The sequence below is a fragment of the Euleptes europaea genome, chromosome 1 (assembly GCF_029931775.1).
Source record: "Euleptes europaea isolate rEulEur1 chromosome 1, rEulEur1.hap1, whole genome shotgun sequence".
Lineage (NCBI taxonomy): Eukaryota > Metazoa > Chordata > Lepidosauria > Squamata > Sphaerodactylidae > Euleptes > Euleptes europaea.
The window spans coordinates 159,302,582-159,320,343 of record NC_079312.1 but is presented as its reverse complement, the minus strand read 5'-3'; the positions used below and the strand labels follow the sequence as shown (position 1 = coordinate 159,320,343).

The window sequence follows — 17,762 nt, the reverse complement described above, 5'->3', positions numbered from 1 at the left end:
ATTTTAGGAACAAGGGCAGCCCCAGTTCCAGACCAATGATCTTCAGACTTTCTACTATCATGGAACACTTTGCATACTGATGCATTTTCTAAGGAATACCTGTACATCTGCCATGGAAGTAGAGCATGCTATAGAAAATAGTGAAACATGGGTCATTTTGAGCACATGAAGCTGCCTTCTACCGAATCAGACCCTTGGTCCATCAAAGTCAGTATTGTCTACTCAGACTGGCAGTGGCTCTCCAGGGTCTCAGGCTGAGATCTTTCACATTACCTACTTGCCTAGTCCCTTTAACTGGAGATGCCGGGGATTGAACCAGGGACCTTCTGCATGCCAAGCAGATGTTCTACCACTGAGCCACAGCCCCTCCCCATTTTGGGCCTGAGCCAAGCCTATTATGCTACACTGCCTCATTTCTGCTCACCCTATCATGCTCGCTTTGCAAAAATGAAAAGTGCAACCTAGAGCATACCCAATACTCTCCTGTGCTGTTCACTGCAGAAGTCCAGTTACATAAGGCAAGGTGTCTTTGTCCACCTCTACTGATTTTCATATTAAGACTCATGACTAAGTCTTATTAAGTCATGATGCACTCTCAAGGAACTTGAAAACCCCCACTCTAGACCCAATTCCAATGGTGATCTTCTCATGGAATGGTCAAACCCCCCTCCCCAACATCCTTCCTATGAGATGTTAAGTGCTTGTTGGCATTGCCTTTGGCATCAGTCAAGTTCTTATGTATGCAAATAAGCAGACACCATGCCAAAAGAAGAAAATGGTTTCTGGAACAAGCAACAGTGATATATTACGTAACTAAATTAGCTGATCTAAATTGCTGTAATTATAACCATTTATATTAATCAACTGGCTTACCCTAAAAACCCAACTTGGCTGCAGGCTCCAGTCACTGACTTGCTACATCAAGGGCCTGCAACTTTCTCTTGACTATTCTCAGGGCCACAGAGCTTTCAGAATACTGCCTCATTTCTGCTCAGCCTATCATGCCACCCTGACACAAGGCCTGGAAATAGTAAATTCTACGTCCAGGCACAGTGCATGGATGAGAAAGTTCTTTCTTGGAAGGGGTGGGGGTAGTGCATTATTTCAAGTCACCAAAACAAACAGATTTTTGCCTCCTCAATGCTTACTGAATATATCAGCAAAGTTGTGTGAGAGGAAAAGGAAAAAACATTGAAGCATGGCTGGGTTTGTATTAATATTAAGATAATCCAGTTGAACCTTTTAGACTAGCGGTCATTTTTTATTATTATTTACAGAGCATGAGAGACCTGGATGGAAAGCCTTCATTGGCCCAAAAAACAATCTGGGATAGATGATCTCCAGATTCAGATGTTTTCCGAAAGGACAATTCCTATCCCTCTGATATTCTTCTGCAGAGCGTGTATTTACCTTGGCAATCTGTACACACCAGTTGAGCATCAGCTGGGGACCGATAGCATCCTTGTTTTTGCGGATGTACTCTAGCAGTGAGCCCAGTGGTAGAAGCTGGGTCACCAACTGGAGCTGGGTCCCAGGACAGATGCCCAGGAGCCGGACGATGTAAGCATGATCCAGGCTGCCTATTGCCAACATGTGCTGTAAATAGTCAAAACATGAAAGGAAATAAATAAGTAAATCACGTATCAGGCCAAAAGTTACCATTAACACTAAGTTACATCCAAAAGAGAAGGCACTGGCAGAACCCCAAGAAAAGTACCATGGATTGCTGAGCATGGGCAGTGCCAGCAGTGAGGCCAGTTAGGGACGGCGCACGTTAAGGACAAACAGGCAAGACCACCATGGTAAAATGGATACGGTAAAGAGATCAAGTCAGGGAGGCTGGATTTCAAAATGAATGGGCCCGTGTGTTGTCCTGGGTCAACAGATGGCCAGGATATGGCGCTGGGGGACCACTACTTTCTCTGAGAAGTTGGGGGTGGGTGGGGAGACAGGCTTTGGCAAGGGCACTTACATCAGTGACCGCGTGGAACGTCTGCCGGCCGCTTGGATCCTGGATAACTTTGATGCTGACGGGGATCTTGATGGAATCTCCATCCGGGATCCAGACACCCTGGTGGAAAAGAAAGCCAAAAAGAAGATGAACCATACTCTTGCTGCAATGAGCCATTATGAAATCCTGAACTGCTGAGGAAACACAGGGAATCATATTCTTCCAAGTCTCCACTGGGAACACACTCTAGTGAAGCTATTTTGCACCAACAGTTAGGAAATCCCTGTGTGGGAGTGACCTCTCTGATCAGCTTGTCCTTGCAGCTGGAGAAGGCAGTGGCTCTCCCTCCCCACAAAAAGCTGAAGGAAGACAGAAAAGGTTCACATTTGCTGAACTCGTAACCATCCAGCAGTGATGGTCAACTAATGGTCCACATTTGGACACCTTTCCTGTAGTGTGTGCCCAGCACTGTTCCTTGTGTCACTTCACTCAGGGAGCAGTGCTGGCCTGGAAAGGCCAAGCCAAGCCTTCCAGCCAAACCAGTACTCTTCCTAGCACAAAATGGAGAGTACCCCAGAAGCTTACGAAAAGACATGGATCAGCTGCTGAGTCTGTACAGTACACAGCAGTGCCTGAGATGCTATCTCTGACCCATCTTGCAATTTGCATGAAAGATCAGACATTCCCAAAAAAAACCCAAGCACATTAGCTGAGGAGGATCTGGCCTTCCAGGCTAAAGGAGCTGTCTATCCATATCTTAGAAAAATCAATAGGGTTGAAACGGACCAAACTCCCCTAGTCCAATCTCATCATCCTCAAAAGACAAGGCCATCCATTTCACTAGTTCATCCATCCTAGAGCCGTCCATACTAGATCCATCCCCAGGCTCTGAACCCATCTCCACTGATATCACACGATTCTCTTCCTCTGCATCTTGCTGTTTGAGATGACCAGACATATGCTTAAGGAACAGACATGATGTCTTCCAGGTCTCAAGACTTACTTTGTGCACAGTACCGAACACTCCTGATCCCAGAACTTTCAATTTCTTCAACTCTGTCTCCTTGAAGATTCGAGCTAGCACTTTATTGGCTTTCTCGCTGGGATCCAGGGGCTCCAGACTCTACAGGAACAAATTGGAGAGACACAGATTTAACACTCACCTCCTAAGAGTCCCTGTCCCTATGACAGGAGCTTCACATTCCACCTGCCTCTCAGTGCCTCTGCAGTATTCTCAATCTTTTCCCTCATGTTCCTGTTCTGGATTTGTTTACAGTTGTGTCCAATGGCTGCCAAGAGGCTAGCATGGTGGCAAAGTCTCGCCATAGTTAAGAATTTCTTACAGAAGACACTTTCTAGTTCTATAAAGCTCCTTTGAAACAGGCACCGTGTGAACTTCCGAAGACGCTAAGGCCCAGTCCCTGATAATTATCTCTTCATTGTCTATAATGTGATGTCACTTCAAAGTATTTCACTACCACCACCCGTTTAATGACCTTAGCCGATGGTCTCCATTTCTGTAAAACAACAACAAAATAGCCAAACACAACCTCACTTCAGACATTCCACCTGCTCATGTTCACGGGTTCCCCACCCTCTGCACTGTGAACACACGAACACATGAACACATGAAGTAGGGCTGTTGATTCGGTTCGGCCCGAACTGAAAAACAGCCGAATTTCCCCTGATTCGGTGGTTTTTAGTTCGGGACGAACCGAACTCAAAAATGGAGGGCAACCGGGGGGGCCAAATTCAGCGAGTTCGGGAGTTCACGAATAAATCCGGCCAATTCGGGGCTGCAGTAAGCAGCATAACCGTCAGTAAGCAGCATTCTCCTTCCCCGGCCAATTGGTGGCCAAGCTGGGTCTTCTTCTGGCCAATCAGTCAGGATTGAGTACTGGAGGAATCAGCTGATGTGCAGCCCGGCCGGGGAGAGAGAGAGAGAGGGAAATCCTCGTGTGTGTGTGTGGGGGGGTGCTTGTGCACATTTGCTCCTTTCTGTGGCTGCAGGGGGCGTATTTTTTGGGGTACAGACCCCAAACTTTCAGCAGAGATTCAGACAATCCTTCTTAAGAGACCACCCATGTTTTGTAAACATTGGGTCAGGGGGTCCCGAGATATGGGCTCCCCCCTTTTTTCTTTCCATGGCTGCAGGGGGCGCATTTTTGGGGGTACAGACCCCAAACTTTCAGTGGAGCTTCAGATGAGCCTTCTTAAGATACCCCCCAAGTTTTGTAAACATTAGGTCAGGGGGTCTCGAGATATGGGCTCCACCCCTTTTCCCTTCCCCCCTTTTCCATTTACGTGGCTGCAGGGGGCGCTTTTTTGGGGATACAGCCCCCAAACTTTCAGCATAGCTTCAGACAATCCTTTTTAAGATACCACCCAAGTTTTGTTCAGATGGGTTCAGTGGGGGCAGAAATATTGGCTCCCCCCTTTTCTCTTTCCGTGGCTGCAGGGGGCGCATTTTTTGGGGGTTCAGATCCCAAACTTTGAGTGGAGCTTCAGACAAGCCTTCTTAAGAGACCACCCAAGTTTTGTAAATATTGGGTCAGGGGGTCCCGAGATATGGGCTTTCCCCTTTCCCCTTTTCCCTATTGGGATGAATGGATCAGCTGATCCTGTGTGCATCTCCAGAGCAAAACGTTCCGTGCCTAATTGGAATCGTCTTGGATTACAAGTCCTCCCCAGCCCCTCCTGATGGCACAGAAGACAGCCACAGTAAGACCCCTTTGGGGGCTTTAATCTATAATTTTTCTTCTGTGTGTGTGGGGGGGGGAAGCAGAGTCTCTGTGTGTGTGGGGAGGGAGCAGTTTCTGTGGGTGGGTGGGGGAAGCCAAAGGGGGCTTTTGCCGGTTCTGCCTGGGGTGTGTGTTCCCCCTCGAGTCTCTCTCTCCCTGGTTTGAGGGGGGGTTTCAGTTGTGTGTCTTCAGGTTTTCCCTCATTCATAAGAGTGGTTAGGTCTATTTGGATGCTTGCTCAAAACTGGTTTTCAAATGGTGACTTAAAGAATGCATTTGGAGTCCCATGCAAAAGGGGAAATTCCACCCCTCCTGCTCATTATGCATAGCTAGCTGCCTCTGTCCCTTTCCATGGTTTGCAAACTCCCAGGTGTCAGGTGTTGCTTTGCACAGTTGCAAAGGTGTTGCTTACAAGGTTGTGTTGTTTTGCAGTCGTGTTGCAATGCTTTGCAAACTTCTCAGCTGTTTGTCGGGGCTGGGAGCTTTGTGCGTGGGCGGCAAGCTCTGCTCAGACATGCATATTAAGGGTGGGGGGACCCCTTTCGGGGCCCATATCTCAGCCCCCCCGACCCAATCTTTACAAAACTTGGGGGGTCTTTCAAGAAACGTCCTTTGAAGCTCCGCTGAAAGTTTGGGACCTCTACCCCCAAAAATGCCCCCCCAGAGCCGCGGAAAGGCGCGGTTGTGTTTTTAATGGCTTTATTCGGCCAAATTTTTTTCCCGAACTTTGAATTCCCGCCGAATTGCATGGACCCGAAGCGGGGGAGTTCGGACTTCGGCATATCCTGAATCTAAACGGGCCGAATTCAGCCGAATCCGAACTATACCGAATTTTTTTTAATTCAACAGCCCTAACATGAAGCTGCCTTATACTGAATCAGACCCTTGGTCCATCAAAGTCTGTATTGTCTACTCAGACCGGGAGCGGCTCTCCAGGGTCTCAGGCAGAGGTTTTTCCCATCACCTACTTGCCTAGTCACTTTAACTGGAGATGCTGGGGATTGAACCTGGGACCTTCTGCATGCCAAGCAGAGGCTCTACCAATGAGCCACAGCCCCTCCCCTAACAAATGGTGCCTCGTTTGTTCACATGAACCCGTGAAGCTGTCTTACACTGAATCAGACCATCAGCATCAGTGTTGTCTACTCTGACTGGCTGCGACTCTCCAGGGTTTCAGATAGAGATCTTCCGCATCATCTGCTGCCCAGTCCTTTTAACCAGAGATGCCAGGGATTGAACCCAGCACCTTCTGCATGCGAAGCAGATGTTCTTCCACTGAGCCACGGCCCTCCTTATTCCTGAGAGGTATGATCAGGGTCTTGGATAACAGATGCAAGCGGCACTTGGTAAAAGCCTAATTGGACCAGACTAATGGCCCAACCAGCCCACTACCCTGTTACCTACGTGAAGGCCAAAACAGACAAGACTTGCAGAGCCTGATGAAGCTAAAGGGGCAAATAAAGAGCAGAATATGCAACTATGGCTAAACTAACACCTTTAGTGCACAAAAGATCAACCTCTGAGTTTTATGATTAATGGAAAATATTCTTTGATTACATAGCTGTTAATTAATAAAAAAAACAGAACGTAAGAATTTAAGTAACTATCTATGGTAAAATATGAAAACATAATAATCTAATGAATGTATAATTTAATTGAAACTATAGCGTAAGTTCTAGTAACAATGTAAGAATTTAATGTGTATGTCTGTATGTTTTGTTTACCCGTTTGAAAAATTTAAAATGTATATATAATATATATATATATATATATATATATATATATATATATATATATATATATATATATACTTGCAAGGCCTCACCTCTCCTCTTTCCAAGTATCTGCGCATGGCGCGCTTCTTCTGAATCTTCTTGCCTCGGCAGTAGAGGAAGGTGAGCAAAACAGAGGAGCAGAAGATGAAGAGGCAGCCCACGACCATCACAGCAACCACAGTCGCAGTTTTCCTGGGATGCAAAGGGCAGGTGTTAAGTCCGGGCTGCCTGAAGGCCACAGGTTTGCTCAAGGACAGCAAAAGCACCGATTTCAGCACAGAATTCAGCATCTTGAGAATCCCAGCTTTACATTTTTAATTAGGACATTTCTGGCCCTTATGGTTAACAACACTGGCTTGATTGGGAATAGGGTTGCCAACCTCCAGGTACTGTGGTAAACAAAGGTTAGTGTGCTGTAGGATACTCAGCAAACTAGAAACAGCACTTCACAAAGCTAGACACAATTATTATAAAGTAGTGGTATTTAATAACATATCCACCACTGATAGTATGTAGGCAAAAACATGTGTTGTTAATTATTGCCTGAAAAGTAACGCCAAAGAGAGGACTATGCCTTGTTACAAACAAATAACAGTATTATAGGTAAGTCCATGAAAGGGGGTGCCAACCTCCCTTTCTTCCACAGATATGCTTCTTGAGAGTAGCAATTCAGTAGTGCAGTTGTTCTCAACAGAAGCCCAGTGATCTTTCTGTTTCAGCGATTAACGCCTTCTTCAGGGACCAACGCTGGCTGTTATTAACATTCTCTCTGTGTTAATAACAGCCAGCGTTGGTCCCTGAAGAAGGTGTTAATCGCTGAAACAGAAAGATCACCGGGCTTTTGTTGAGAACAACCCTAAATGGGAAAGTGAAATCTCAGAAGTTGGAAAAGGAGATTGGACTGAACAAGATTTTCACAGGCCAGAAGGAGGACCCTCAATGCCCTACATAGATTTATGGCACCTCCCATGACTAGAAGAGACAGAATAAACAGCAAAAGGTGCTTATTTTGCATAGTTAGATAACCGCGCTGGCCTGCCTTGCAGGGCTGAAGCAAGGTTTATTGAAACAATTTTGCTGAATAACTGTTTACATTATAAAACATTCTGCACATTGCTAAGTATTATCACTATAAACATATATGGGTGGCAGAGCAGAATTGAAAGTACGGTGGTAGTGAAAATACAGAAGCCGTTTTCTTGGTATGAGAGCCAGCATGGTGTACGGGTTAAAGTGTCAGACTAGGATCTGGGAAACCCAGGTTCGAATCCCCACTCTGCCATGGAAGCTTGCTGGGTGACCTTGGGCCAGTCATAGACTCTCAGCCTTGACTCTGGATAGTATTTGGATGGGAGACCTCCAAGGAATACTGAGGGCCTGACACGGAGGCAGGCAATGGCAAACCACCTCTGATCATCTGTTGCCTTGAAAACCCTACAAGATGGCCATAAGTCAGTTGTGACTTGACAGCCAAAAAAAAAAAAAAATTCTTGGTGCAGAGTCGCTGTTCTTTTTCTTTTTTAAAACTACTTTTGTTTTAGTGCAGAGTGTATACAGCTCCAGTGTCATCATCAGAGGAGCATCATGTTTGGCAGGTGCTGAGAGAGGGAATCACTGTCATCTTCTTCTTAATATCCCCCGGAAGGGATTGCAAAGGTTTTGCCCACTCATCTGCAGAGTAGAGCCCCCTATTAGTGCACTCACTTTAGCGCTGACTCTCCTCCAAGGGCTTTATTATCCTGCCCCATCCCAAAGGCTCAAGAAGAGGCAGCCAACAAGCCTGGATAAAAGTAACCTGTCCCTTTAACACAGGCTTAATGGAATGCTATTTACCAAGTAATATTGTGTTTACCTGCATGCCGTGAAAAGCTCCATTCCCACACATTAAGCCTCTATTAAAGGCACAGGGCTTTCCCCCCCCCCCCTTCCAGGCCTGTTGGCAAGCCTAGTTGCAATAAAGAACCAACAGGCCCAAAAATAAACCAGTAAACTAAAATTACAACATCTACAACATCACTCAATCATTTGGGGGCATATCCTTTTGTAGTCTTTAAAAAAATTGCTCTCTCCCGCCTGTCTCGCCCATGGGAATGCCAGCCAAGCGAAATCCGCCTGTTGGCCAAATAGGGGAGCCCCCCATAACTGTGGGGTCTACTTCCCAAGCAAGTGCCAAAAGCCCAGCATGACAATCCCTGAGCATCCTTCACCTTCTGCCTGCCTTGCACATTAGAGGTGCCTGGCCTTGTTCGCACTACGGGTGTTAGGGAAGAGAGGGGTGGGGAATGAACTTTCTACATGCCGGTGGGAACTTCCTGCACCTTGTAAGGGAGAAAACAAGGGAGGCAAGGAGAGCAAAGTGTAATTATCCACTCCCTCCGGCGACAGGCAAGGGCCTGCAATGGCCCTGCCCTCCTTTCATGCCGCCCACGAGGACCTCAAGGCAAACTGGCACTGGTGGGAAAGAGTGGGCGGGAAGGAGATTTTCTGAATGGAACGAAAATGAACACTGGGTAGAATTAGGGGGGATAGCCCCTGTCAGCTGTGCTGGCGGGGAGGCTGGAGGCGTCAAGGGCTTGCCTCCAATGGACAGTTTGTTATTTGCTCTCTCAAGACTGAGTCGTGAAAAAGCGTGAGACCCTCTGTTTACACGAGGGCCTGGTTTGAAGGGGTAAGGCAATTTTAAAAAATGCAACAAGATGCAACAAGCTTGTAGTATGTAAGGGGGGGAGTAGGAAGGCTGTAAGCTTGGCCATTTTCCCTGCCTTGGTCTGCAGAAGCGTTGGCAGGCAGCATCCTGAAAGCGCCGGCGTTTGAAATAGGAAAAAGCCCGGAGAGGGTTCAAGCCCCAAGCACAGTTAAGGCTTGAAAAAGCAACTAGAAACAGGTGCCCCTTGGCTGGGAGCCCAGAGGGAGGCAGAGGGGAGGAGCAAGAACATGACTGCTTTGATTCAATCCCTCCATTTATCTGCTGCCGATGAAAGGAGAAGGGCTTTAACCCTTGGAAGAATTCTGCAGTGGACTACAGTTCCCCTGGACAGTCAATGACACATTGGAAGCAGTGCAGATCATCCACCATTCGATGCTAGAGTGGGGATGCCAGCCTCCAGGTGGGACCTGGGGAGCCCCCGAAATCACACCTCATCTCCAGACTACAGAGATCAGTTTCCCCTGGAGAAAATGGATGCTTTGGAGGGTGGATTCTATGGCACGGTACCCCACTAAGGTCCCTGTCCTCCCCCGGCTCCATCCCCAAATCTCCAGAAGTTTCCCACCATGGATCTGGCAACTCTACCCCCCATCCCCCACTGGGGGGACCTGGCAACCCTATGCTAGAGGTGGCTTCTCCCATCTCACCCTTCCATCTGCAGTCTTCTGTTTCCCCCTCCGACTCATAAGCCTGGGGGTTGAAGCAGAGGTAAGAGGAGGGAACTGGTGAAAAATCACCCCTCCTCCTCCTCTGCTGGTAGATGTGCCAATGCAAGCGGAAAAGGAGGCTATAGTCCAAGCCGATGATGGTAATGTTAACATTTTAACTCTTTATATTTTTCATAACACTACTGAATGCAAAAGATGACCCTCAGTCAGAATATGGGATGTTACAATCCAGCAGCATAATTCCAACAAGTCAATTGTATGTAAGTGTGTTAAGTGCTGTCAAGTCATTTTGGATTCATGGCAGCCTTATGAATCAGTGTCCTCCAAAACCTCCTATTGTTAACAGCCTTGCTGAGGTCTTGCAAATGGAGGTCCATGGCTTCCTTTATAGAGTCAATCCATCTCATGTTGGGTCTTTTTCTTTTTCTGCTGCCTTCAAAATTTCATAGTATTATTGTCTTTTCAGGTGACAAAAGTGACCAAAGTAAGATAGCCTCAGTTTAGTCATTTTAGCTTCTAGGGAGAGTTCAGGCTTGATTTGATCTAGAACCCACTTATTTGTTTTTTTGGCGGTTCCCGGTATCCATTACACTCTCTCCCAACACCACATTTCAAAGGAACCTACTTTCTTCCTGTCAGCTTTCTTCATTGTCCAGCTTTCATACCCATACATAGTAATAGGAATTTGATCTTGATTGCCAGTGACACATCCTTACAAATCCTTACAAGTCAATTGTAGGTAGTAAGAATTAGCTAACATACCATGTATTCTTTATATCATTAAACGGTTTCTGTATTTTCCCCTAACTTTCATGAAGATGAAATTTTTTATATATTATATTGGCTCCCAATCTTTCACATTGACTCTTATCTGAGTCAACAAAGGATAAAAAGAGAATCCAGTCTTCTAGGTAGTTATTGATTTATATATGAGGAATTTTATGAGGATTTAATAGCTGCTGTCTGCAATTAAATTTTTTCATATCGCACCAAACATATATGGCTGGTGTAAGTTTGCTTTCCCATGACTTAGCATTTATATATGTTCAAAGTGTTCTGCATACATGAGCTCCCCTTATTGCCACCCTGTAAGGTAGGTCATGATTACTATACCCAAACTGCATGTGTGTGTGGGGTGTGGGGGAGGTTGCTCTGTGTCTGAGAAAGGTTTGCCTAAAGCCAGCTGGTGAGCTCATGTTTGGGACAAGACCTGAACCAGGGAGAGACCAGGCCCAAACACTGAGCCATTCCTGCATATGTACAAAGAATGTGTCTACCACTGATAGGACTAGGGAAGGTAGTGCTAAATGCCCCAATCAGATTGTAATAATGATGATGATGATGATGATGATGATAATCTGCTGCTTGTTGTCCTACAATGAAACCCTGTAAGCCGCAACACATCTCAAAACCTGCTGCACTATTTCTCTGCTTCCTTGAAAAAGAAACAAAACACCTTGTATGTCATTGAACAGGTTCAAGCTACTCCACCATTGCCTGGGGAGAAGTCTCTCTTTTGGCCCTGGGAGATTCTTTTGGAGCAGGGTTGCTATTAAAGGAGCGCTTTCTCTTGTTCTCTCTTTTTTTACGATGAGTAGTATTTATCAAGGCGGTACACGGACAAATTCATCTGTGTTTTAGTGAAGGAAGCCCAAAAGCTTGACCATTGGATGAGAAGGCAGTATGAAAGAGGCAGCAGCAGCTCGTTCCCTTTCCATTTCTGGTAAACGTGTTTTGCAGGGCTATGTGATGTCTTAGAAATCAGCATAACCCATTTCAGTTTTCTTAAATAAATGGTGTCTTTCCAACTGATACAACCGCTTCCCATTCTCAACAATCCTCCTGGGGACAAGACCTCTTTCCGGTATTTGTAATTTGGAAAAGCAAACCATCCAGGGAGGGTCATTCCATTCATAAGGGATTCTTACAAAGGACCAAGAAGGATCTTAGCATGTACCTGACAACAGGCAGGGGCCCTATGAAGCAATCTTCAAGATGTGGACCATCACACCTGTAGGGAACAGAACCAAACAATTATCTTGGGAGAAGAAGAAGAGGTGGTTTTTATACCCTGCTTTTCTCTACCTTTAAAAAGTGGCTTACAATCACCTTCCCTTCCTTTCCCCACAACAAACACTTTGTGAGGTAGGTGGGGTTGAGAGAGTTCTGAGAGAACCCTCTGGATCAGGATCCCTGGTTCTTCTCCTCCCCCCACTCCCACATGTACAAACTAATGTGCAAAGAGTAAAGGCAAAAGAAACCACAAAAAAGGAAAAGAAGAGGAAAAAAATCTTCCATGCTGGGGCAGGGGACAATCCCTCCACCTTAACCAAGGCGTCCTGATAAAAAACAGATTAATGGAAACCTATACTTGGATGGGTTGGGAAATGGAGAGAGAAAGAATGATTTTTTTGGGGGGGGAATTACCCAATAGCCAAGTTGTGGTCACCACCAACCCTGTAAGGTAGGCCATCAGTAAATGGGGGGGAAGGTAAATGGGAAAAAAATAAAAAATCTATGTCTCTTCCCCCCTCTGAAAAATAAAACAGAGTGGAGGGAGGGCAACTAGAAGAGAAATTACATTATTTGTATCTATAGAAACACAAATACGAACACAACAGCACAACAGATGGGGGAGGGGGTTGAAAGGAAGGCAAAAAGACAAGATTTTTTAAAACATTGGTCTCTTTGTGATGGCTTCTCCACCCCTAGTTCTGGTCCTTTCCAGACTTTGAACTGGGCCCAGAGGAACCTCTTTTCCCAAGCGTTCCTGTCTCTGTAAAGTTCAACCAGATATAGATTAGGCATGATCTGGTCAACAATACGGCTCAATCCATTTATGCGCCAAATTGTACTTGGCCACAACTTGGCATACCATGACCACTGTGTCAATGTCCACAGTGTGTTTTTCGCAATTAACCAGCTTTAAGCATTTGTCCAGGTTAGTTTTGGCAGCCTGTAAATTCTGTGCCACCTACAGGCGGATCCTAGTGATTTCCTCCACCAATTCATGACTGGCCTCCTGAGAGTCCCATTCATAGGGCAGCTCAATGCCAAACGAATTCTGGGAGTTGCATTTGGTGGCCAGTCATAATCTAGAAGGGGGTGAAGCCATACATGGCTTTGGTTCCCCTGAGGAACATTAGAATAATGGGGAGATGTTCGTCTCAATCTAGCCCCGAGGCATTTACTTGCTTACAGAGAGCTTCCTTGATTGTTCTGTTTGTAGTTCTACTAGGCCAGAAGATTGTGGGCAATAGGCAATGTAGAACTGTTTAATACCCAAGGCATCACAGAGCTCCTTCATGACCTCTCCCATAAAGTAGCCTCCTTTACCCCGCGAGATTACTTTTAGCTATTCGGTACCTCGTGAACACAATATTAAACAATTGCTTCGCTGCAACTGCTGCTGTGACTGTTTTGGTTATCATTGCTGAACCCCTGATTTTGAACCTTACCCCTGCGTGCAATTCTCATGGCACGGCCAACATTCCTTGTTGGCATCTGGGTACTTGAAGATGAGCCCCTTCTCCCCTAGGATGCCATTGGGGCAGCTCTCCACGCAGTGTGGCCCGTCCTTGTCATTAGCACAGTGTACACAGGCGTCAGCGCCCTGAGGAGCAAAACAAGAGGCAGCTGACTTTGATGGACCATCAAATACTGACTTTGATGGATCAAGAGTCTGATTCAGTATAAGGCAGCTTCATGTGTTCAGCTCACTGGGGAGTTCATGGCACTCCACCCAACACAGACACTGGAGAAGAAAGGCCTGGAAGAAAATGTCTGGGATTCCATGAGCTTCTGGGATGATGTCAACTCCCCACTGAATGGGGTAGGACCAGGGCCAGTGCTACCATTAGGCGAACTAGGCAGTCATCTAGGGCACAGACCTCAGAGGGGCACAGAACTGGCCTGAGGGGCACCGTTTTAAACAGATTAGTTTCTTGGAAAAAATGCAACTGACAATTTATATATTTTTTATTATAAGATAAGTACCAAAACAGTGCTATGGAATATAATTAATTATAACATCTTATAAAAGGTTTTGTGCTTTTATTTTTTCTACAAGACATCTGTTTTTGAAAATTGGTCAGCAATGGGGGGGGCACAAGTAGTTAGCCTTGCTTAGGGTGCAAAAATGACTGGCACCGGCCCTGGGTAGGACTTAGTAGTGCCTGCACTGGTTTCTGTATCCTCTTTGCTGCTTCTTAGTTGATGACACTGTCATTAAAACAGGTTTTCAAAAGGGCACCTTTAAATCCCCGGCACTCTCGCTACAAAGACGCTACCTGGTATGCCGTCAGGCTCTGGCAGAGGTGGCGATAGTTCAGGGGTCAGCAGCATGAGGGGTGGCCTTCTAGTGGTACCTGAAGGCAGCACCTTCTCTCCAAAAGCTGCACCAGGGAGAAGGGCAGCAAGACATCCAGTTTCTTTGGATATTTATTTTGATTTTACAAAAAAAAGCATATTACTTTTTTTTAAAAATGGCATTCATTAAGACGTTCACTGGAAGGCAAGGGGAGAAGAGACCAGCTGGGTGGCTGTTGCTATTTCTCTCCTGAAGAATGGCGGCAGTTGGCAGGGGAAGTTCTACAGAGGAAGGCCTGGGCTCAGCATTTGCCTGGAGGCTTCTTATACAGTTATTTGTGGCATGCGTCGCAAGGGACTTTGCCTGGCTCAGGGCTATGCTTGCAGCAACAGTCCCCCAGCACCAAAAAAAGACTTGGGGGGGGGGGAGAGAGAGATGAGTGCTTCAAGAGCCAGTGTGGTGTAGTAGATAGCTCACTGGGTGACCCTGGGCCCATCACAAACTCTCAATCTGGCCTACCTCATAGGGTTGCTGTTGTAAGAGAATGGGGAGGGGAGAATGATGTTCTATAATGCTTTGAGTCCCAACCGGGGAGGAAATTAGGATATAAATAAATAAATGCAACTCACAGATCAGAGAGTGCCAAGACCACTGTTCAGATCTATTCTGGTGATTTAGAATCACAGAATCATAGAGTTGGACGGGGCCATACAGGCCATCTAGTCCAACTCCCTGCTTAAAGCAGGATCAGATTTCCCATACTATCTATGGGATTTAATGTGGGGGTCTGTGTGTGCTGGTAAAATCCTATCACCACTGACTGACATACTTCCTTCCAAATCTTATTTATTTGCTTCATTTATATTCCCAGCTTTCTCCACATTGTTCTCCATTTTATCCTCACAACAACCCTGTGAAGTAGGTCAAGCTGAGAAAGAGAGTGACTGGCCCAAGGCCACCCAGCAAGCTTCCATGGTAGAGTGGGGGATTCAAACCTGGGCCTAGACCGACACTTTTACCACTACGCACCACATGGCTTCTCTCATGGGGCAACTGCAGGCACCAGAAAGTTAAAGTGGAATAAAAAAGCTATGCCCAATCCCATGTCATATGCATGAGTTCTCGCTGTGCTTGCTTGTGAGATTGCTTTCGCTGATGCAGTAATGCTCCATCAACATATGCATTTGCCATGTGATTGGGAACAGTGGGATTATAATGGGAAATGTAGCACTATATCAAGTACTGTGTGGAACCCGTTATAATTCTACTGACTGTGGAACAAGAAAGTTTCAGCCTTGTCAAAGGAAAAAGTGTGAAAGCTGTGAGAACTGGTGCTGCATCAACGGCCTGGGACTTACATGCCTCAAGAGATCTGCTCCATGTACCATTGCTACTGAGGCAAGACTGAATACGAAACACAAGGAGCAGGGCCTCTACTGCTATGGCCCCAGAGATAGGGAATAACTTCCCAGAGGGGGTTCATTTTGAGATTCATTTATCTAACATTTGCTATCACATTTTTATCCTGCCTTCCCTCCGAGGAGCTTTGAGCAATATACATGGTTCTTCTCCTCCTCCACTTTTCCCTCACAACAATGTAGAGGAGGCTAATAGAACATGAGCAGTTGGCCCCAAGTCACCCAGGGATTTGTCCCTTGATAACAAATCTAGGGATTTGAACTCAGGCCTCCCCTAGTCTGACACTCAGGAAAAGCGATAAGCTAAATAGGTGCTGTTTTATATTATTTTGGATGTTTATTGCTATGCGTTTATTCAGAAATGAGATATAAAATATTTTTGAACAAACACATAAAAAGTGATTGCCAAACCCCACCCTGCCCCAAGCGCTGTGGCACTGCCATACCGATCCACTGCAGGTTAGGTCACCGTCGATCTTCCGGCACTGTGGATGGCAGGGGAAACATGCACCATCTTCCATAAATTCTCGAACATCCCTAAATGCAGCACAGAAGACAAGAGACATGAAAACCTGGAGGCCAGGATGGATCTGGAGGGAGAAGAAGTGAGTGCCCATGACAGGCCGTCATTACCCTTCATAGAAGCTGCAGGAATCGACACAGGTTCCTTCACGGCTGTAGTTGAGGCAAGAGACACACTGGTCTGGATCAGGCCCCCAACAGCCGTCGTCAGAGCAAAGAGGATCACAGATTTTTCCTTCTTGTTCTAGTGGAAAAAGAGAGATTGGATCACAGTTGGGCCCCAAATTATACTGAAAACTTTGCAAGCCCTATTCTCATCCCCCTGACCCATCTGCGGCCAGTCCACAAAATGGGAAAGTTCCTAGATTAAGTGTTTTTATACCCACAATTCCATGGGAAACCCTAAAGCCATTCCCCCGAGAGGCAGAGACAACTTTGTTCATGTGAATGTAGCCTAGAACCAGCAGGCACCAAACTGCTGTTTTCCAGTCCCTAAGATTGCAGCCAAGAAATCAGAAGGATATTGAGACTGGGAAGGGCAGCCATGAAAGAGCTAGAAAAGATTATTCAGTGTAAAGATGTATCACTGGCCACCAAGATCAAGTTAATTCATGCCATCATATTCCCTATTACTACGTATGGGTGTGAAAGCTGGACAATGAAGAAAGCTGAAAGGAAGAAAGTAGATGCCTTTGAAACATGGTGTTGGAGAAGAGTGTTATGGATACCATGGATGGCCAAAAAAACGAACCAGTGGGTTATAGATCAAATCAAGCCTGAACTGACTCTAGAAGCTAAAATGACTAAACTGAGGCTATTGTACTTCGGGGAGAGCGGGGTATTAAATTGAAACAATGAATAAACTATGAGAAGACAGGAGTCACTGAAAAGACAGTCATGCTAGGAAAAGTCGAGGGCAGCAGGAAAAGAGGAAGACCCAAAAAGAGATGGATTGACTGTATAAAGGAAGCCATGGCCCTCAGTTTGCAAGACCTGAGCAAGGCTATTAAAGATAGGATGTTTTGGAGGACATTGATTCATAGGGTCACCGTGAGTCGGAAGCGATTTGATGGAACTTACACACACACACAAGACCATTCATCCCTTCCTACTGCCTCCACACTCACTGCATTTGTCGGGGGGCTTGTTACGCCTGATGTCAAGGTCCAAGCTTCGGCGTGAGAGGACATCCCAATTGATGGTGTGGTAATAGCAAAGCTGCGGGTTCTCAGTAATGTAGACCTTGCCGGCGCTGATCCGTCGAAGTGAGCGGAAGCGCAAGGAGGTCACATTCACGTTCTTCATGATCAGCAGTGAAAAACCACGGCTAGGAAAAACACAAGCTAAAGTCAGCCTCAGAAAAGAGAAACAACGCTATGCTGTATGGCTGGGACGCAACAGTTGTTTCTGCAATTAACAAGCCCTTAGCAGCACAAACTTCTCTGCCTCTACAAGAGGAATGGGTAGCTGTCACACCAAGGCCAAGATCTGGTCCTGAAGTCCTATCCATGCACTACATATAGGCAAACATTCATGACCGTGGGTGAGAGGCCAGTTTTCAGATCACCCATTATTGCCCCTGTGGCTTTTCAGACTTCTGAGGGAGCAGGACATAGACATCACCGGGAAAACAGAAGGGGCCCCAAGGCCTTCCCTGATTCAAGAGCAAGG

The 17,762-nt window shown here is 46.1% G+C and overlaps 2 protein-coding genes across 2 annotated transcripts in view; one reads left to right on the top strand and one right to left on the bottom strand.

Moving 5' to 3' along the window:
• The window catches only part of ERBB3 (erb-b2 receptor tyrosine kinase 3), a 110,449-nt gene that overhangs the window by 7,827 nt on the left and 84,860 nt on the right, over positions 1 to 17,762 (bottom strand). The window contains exons 12-20 of the mRNA XM_056853762.1: positions 17,219 to 17,418; positions 16,203 to 16,335; positions 16,016 to 16,106; positions 13,301 to 13,455; positions 11,800 to 11,853; positions 6,518 to 6,659; positions 2,955 to 3,074; positions 1,973 to 2,071; positions 1,411 to 1,596 (exon numbers count right to left, since the gene is read on the bottom strand). Coding sequence (XP_056709740.1) covers positions 1,411 to 1,596; positions 1,973 to 2,071; positions 2,955 to 3,074; positions 6,518 to 6,659; positions 11,800 to 11,853; positions 13,301 to 13,455; positions 16,016 to 16,106; positions 16,203 to 16,335; positions 17,219 to 17,418 — 1,180 coding nt within the window. The remainder of the gene's footprint in view (positions 1 to 1,410; positions 1,597 to 1,972; positions 2,072 to 2,954; positions 3,075 to 6,517; positions 6,660 to 11,799; positions 11,854 to 13,300; positions 13,456 to 16,015; positions 16,107 to 16,202; positions 16,336 to 17,218; positions 17,419 to 17,762) is intronic.
• PMEL (premelanosome protein) overlaps positions 14,346 to 17,762 on the top strand; it is a 330,809-nt gene continuing 327,392 nt past the window's right edge. The window contains exon 1 of the mRNA XM_056853787.1: positions 14,346 to 14,349. The gene's annotated coding sequence lies outside the window, so the exon portion shown is untranslated. The remainder of the gene's footprint in view (positions 14,350 to 17,762) is intronic.